Source organism: Miscanthus floridulus, chromosome 8 (genome assembly GCF_019320115.1).
Source record: "Miscanthus floridulus cultivar M001 chromosome 8, ASM1932011v1, whole genome shotgun sequence".
In the NCBI taxonomy this organism is placed as follows: Eukaryota; Viridiplantae; Streptophyta; class Magnoliopsida; order Poales; family Poaceae; genus Miscanthus; species Miscanthus floridulus.
Window position 1 is genome coordinate 149,327,392 of NC_089587.1, and position 2,644 is coordinate 149,330,035.

A 2,644-nucleotide genomic window follows, 5' to 3' on the forward strand; every position below is an offset into this window, starting at 1 on the left:
TGCACTATATAATTTTGCGATGTTGCAGTATTTATATTCCGATGTTGCAGTATTTATATTCTGATGTTGCACTACGTAGTTTTTATATATGTTTACGATGTTGTACTTAAGTATTTCGTGCTCTTAGGACATGGTGCACGGTTGTGGGAAACAGGGACAGAAACGAAGGACAAGGGCGCGGTGGACGCAATTCCATTCAGTTTTATTCTGATTCGATTTCTATTTGGGTTGTGGGGACGGGCGCATCCGGGCGCTAGGATAACCGTTCCTAAATTCAGATGGGTCTTGTTTAATCTTTGTACAGATTCGGTAGTTGAGCAGTATAGCAGTAGAGTAAACATATACGAGTAGTCACGTACGTACGCGTGTAAAACTAGGCAGTGCCCAGGTAGCAGCAGGCCAGGAGCGTGTCCTCTCCGCCGGGCCCGAATGGATCCAAATCCGTTGCCGCGCAAACGACGCGATCCGGGGCCCGGGTGGTGGGCAGCGGTTACACCGGATGGGGAGGGCATCGCCCAGCCCAGCGAGGGTTCAAGGGCTGCGCCGATGGCTTGTCTCGTGGGGCCCGCGAGTTGGGTTGGCGGAGGGATTCCCGGGCAGCCCCTACCCGGCCTGCCCGCGGGCACTGCTGGCCTCTCGCCGGCTATAAAATGGGCGCCAAGGCCTGGGTACTGCAGTTTGCCGCTCTGTGACATTGGTGCCGTCTTCTTACGCCGCCGCCGTCGTCGTCTTCGTCCGTAGGTAGCCTCTCCATCCTCCTCTTTCTCCTTTCCTCGCTTAATCTTATCTACTATGATAGGGGTACTCCTGATGAGATGCTTAGAAATCTTGCTTATTATCTTAATCCTGAAAGTGAATCTTGTTCCACTATAAGAACTGGAACGTCACTGACCGAACGCAGGATACAGTGTACTGCCTGGGTTCGTTTGGTCGTAAACTCGTAACGGAGGATACAGTAACATCCTTTCCTCTGCGTGGGATTTACGAACGCAGTTAATTTTCCCTGTGCTGTTTCTGGATTTCTATTTAGTATTTTTTTTCGCATTTATTATTGCGGTTTGCCTTGTGTGTGGATGTTGCTCGCTGACTGATGGCCTATCTCTTGGCATCTGCAGATCAGAGAGGAAGCAAAACCGATCGATGGCGTCCAACTACGTGGACACGACGGGCGAGGAGGGCAGGTTCCACGGCCCCCACGGCCACAGCCACAGCACCAGCACCACCCCGACGGGCGCGGCGGCGGCGTTGTCGCCGCGCAACATGCGCCGCAGCTTCTCCTCCGCGTCCTCCGGGAGCCACAGCCACGGCGGCGGGGGCAAGTGCGTGTGCGCGCCCCCGACCCACGCCGGGTCGTTCAAGTGCCGGCTCCACCGCACCAACTCCCAGGGCCACGCGCACCCGTCCCCGCCGGTCTCCCCCGCCGGCGGCGCGTCCTCCGCCGCGCCGGCGCAGGGCGCCCCGTCCTCCGCCTCCTCCCGCACCGTCGAGGCCCAGTGAGTGACGCCGCCGCCGCCCGCGGAGCTGCTGTCGTCACCGAGACCATGACGGGCGAGGCGCAGGGATACTTGTCGTGTCAGAAGAAGGGAGCCTATTAGTATTCCCCTTGTTGTGATCCGCGTTATCGGATTTTTCCCCCTCTTGGCTTTTGCCTCTTTTTCCCCTGCTCGTTTCGGTGTGGGATTCCTATTCTCCCTCCTTTCGTGCTCTGCTTTGATTCTGAATTTCTGATTGCCGGCCGCCTCACCCCCCCTCCTTTCGTTGCTAAGATCAGACTCCCCGGCTGCTCCCTGTCCCTGCTACTGCTGCTCCTCTCAACTGGATCCTATTTGAGTGGGAGACGATGAAAATGGATGCCTATGTAAATTAATTGCCTCTCTTTACCATTCTACTTCTATTTACTACTCCCTCAGTCCTAAATTATAAGTTGTTCTAAAACTTTTCATGATTTCAAGTTTAACCAAATTTATATAATAAAATAATAACATTTATAGTACTAGGTAAGTATCATTAGATTCTTCATTAATTATATTTTCATACTATACCTATTTGATGTCATAAATATATGTAACTCTTTCTATAATTTTGGTTAAACTTGAGATGCGTTGACTCTCCAAGATTCTTAAAATGACTTATAATTTAGGATGGAGGGAGTATTCAACCTGGCTAGTGCTAATTTATTATGAGTGGAAAATACTGTAGCATGGTCGATAAGCTTTGGCTAAAACTAACAAGCAACCAGCAGTCTGTTCGGTTGGCTGGTTCATATCGTTGCTGGTCCGTGAAGAAGTACAGCTGGCTGGTTTGTGTGAGAGAAAAATATTGTTCCTGCTGAAAATTTATGATCATTTACAATAAGTCATAGCTAAACGAACAGGCTGTAGGCTGATTGAAGTATCATCACCCTTGTTTTGAAATCACTGGAATGCCACGTCTGAGACGAGATCCTTTCTAGTAGCCTGTTCGGCTGGGGCTTTTATACGATCGTGGATTATTATCGTTGACTGATTTGATGTGAGAGAAAAATACTATTCTGATAAAAAAATTTATGATTGCTAAGGATAAAGGAATAGGCTGTAGATTTCCTGGTGTGATGTGATGGTCTGTCGTCCGTGTGCGTCGATTGGGCAGTTTGAGGCCTCGTTTA

The 2,644-nt window shown here is 50.3% G+C and overlaps 1 protein-coding gene across 2 annotated transcripts; it reads left to right on the forward strand.

The window, feature by feature from the left end:
• Window positions 1–601: 601 nt before the first annotated feature.
• Window positions 602–1,876, forward strand: LOC136473674 (uncharacterized). Of its 2 annotated transcripts, XM_066471323.1 has the most exons (3): window positions 704–741; window positions 902–992; window positions 1,116–1,876. In XM_066471323.1, the coding sequence occupies exon 3, from the start codon at window positions 1,141–1,143 to the stop codon at window positions 1,495–1,497; it is 357 nt and encodes a 118-aa protein (XP_066327420.1). In that variant the 5' UTR covers window positions 704–741; window positions 902–992; window positions 1,116–1,140; the 3' UTR covers window positions 1,498–1,876. The 2 variants fall into 2 exon arrangements, with proteins under 2 accessions (XP_066327419.1, XP_066327420.1); XM_066471322.1 differs by lacking the exon at window positions 902–992 and having other exon boundaries at window positions 602–741.
• The last annotated feature ends 768 nt before the right edge of the window (window positions 1,877–2,644 follow it).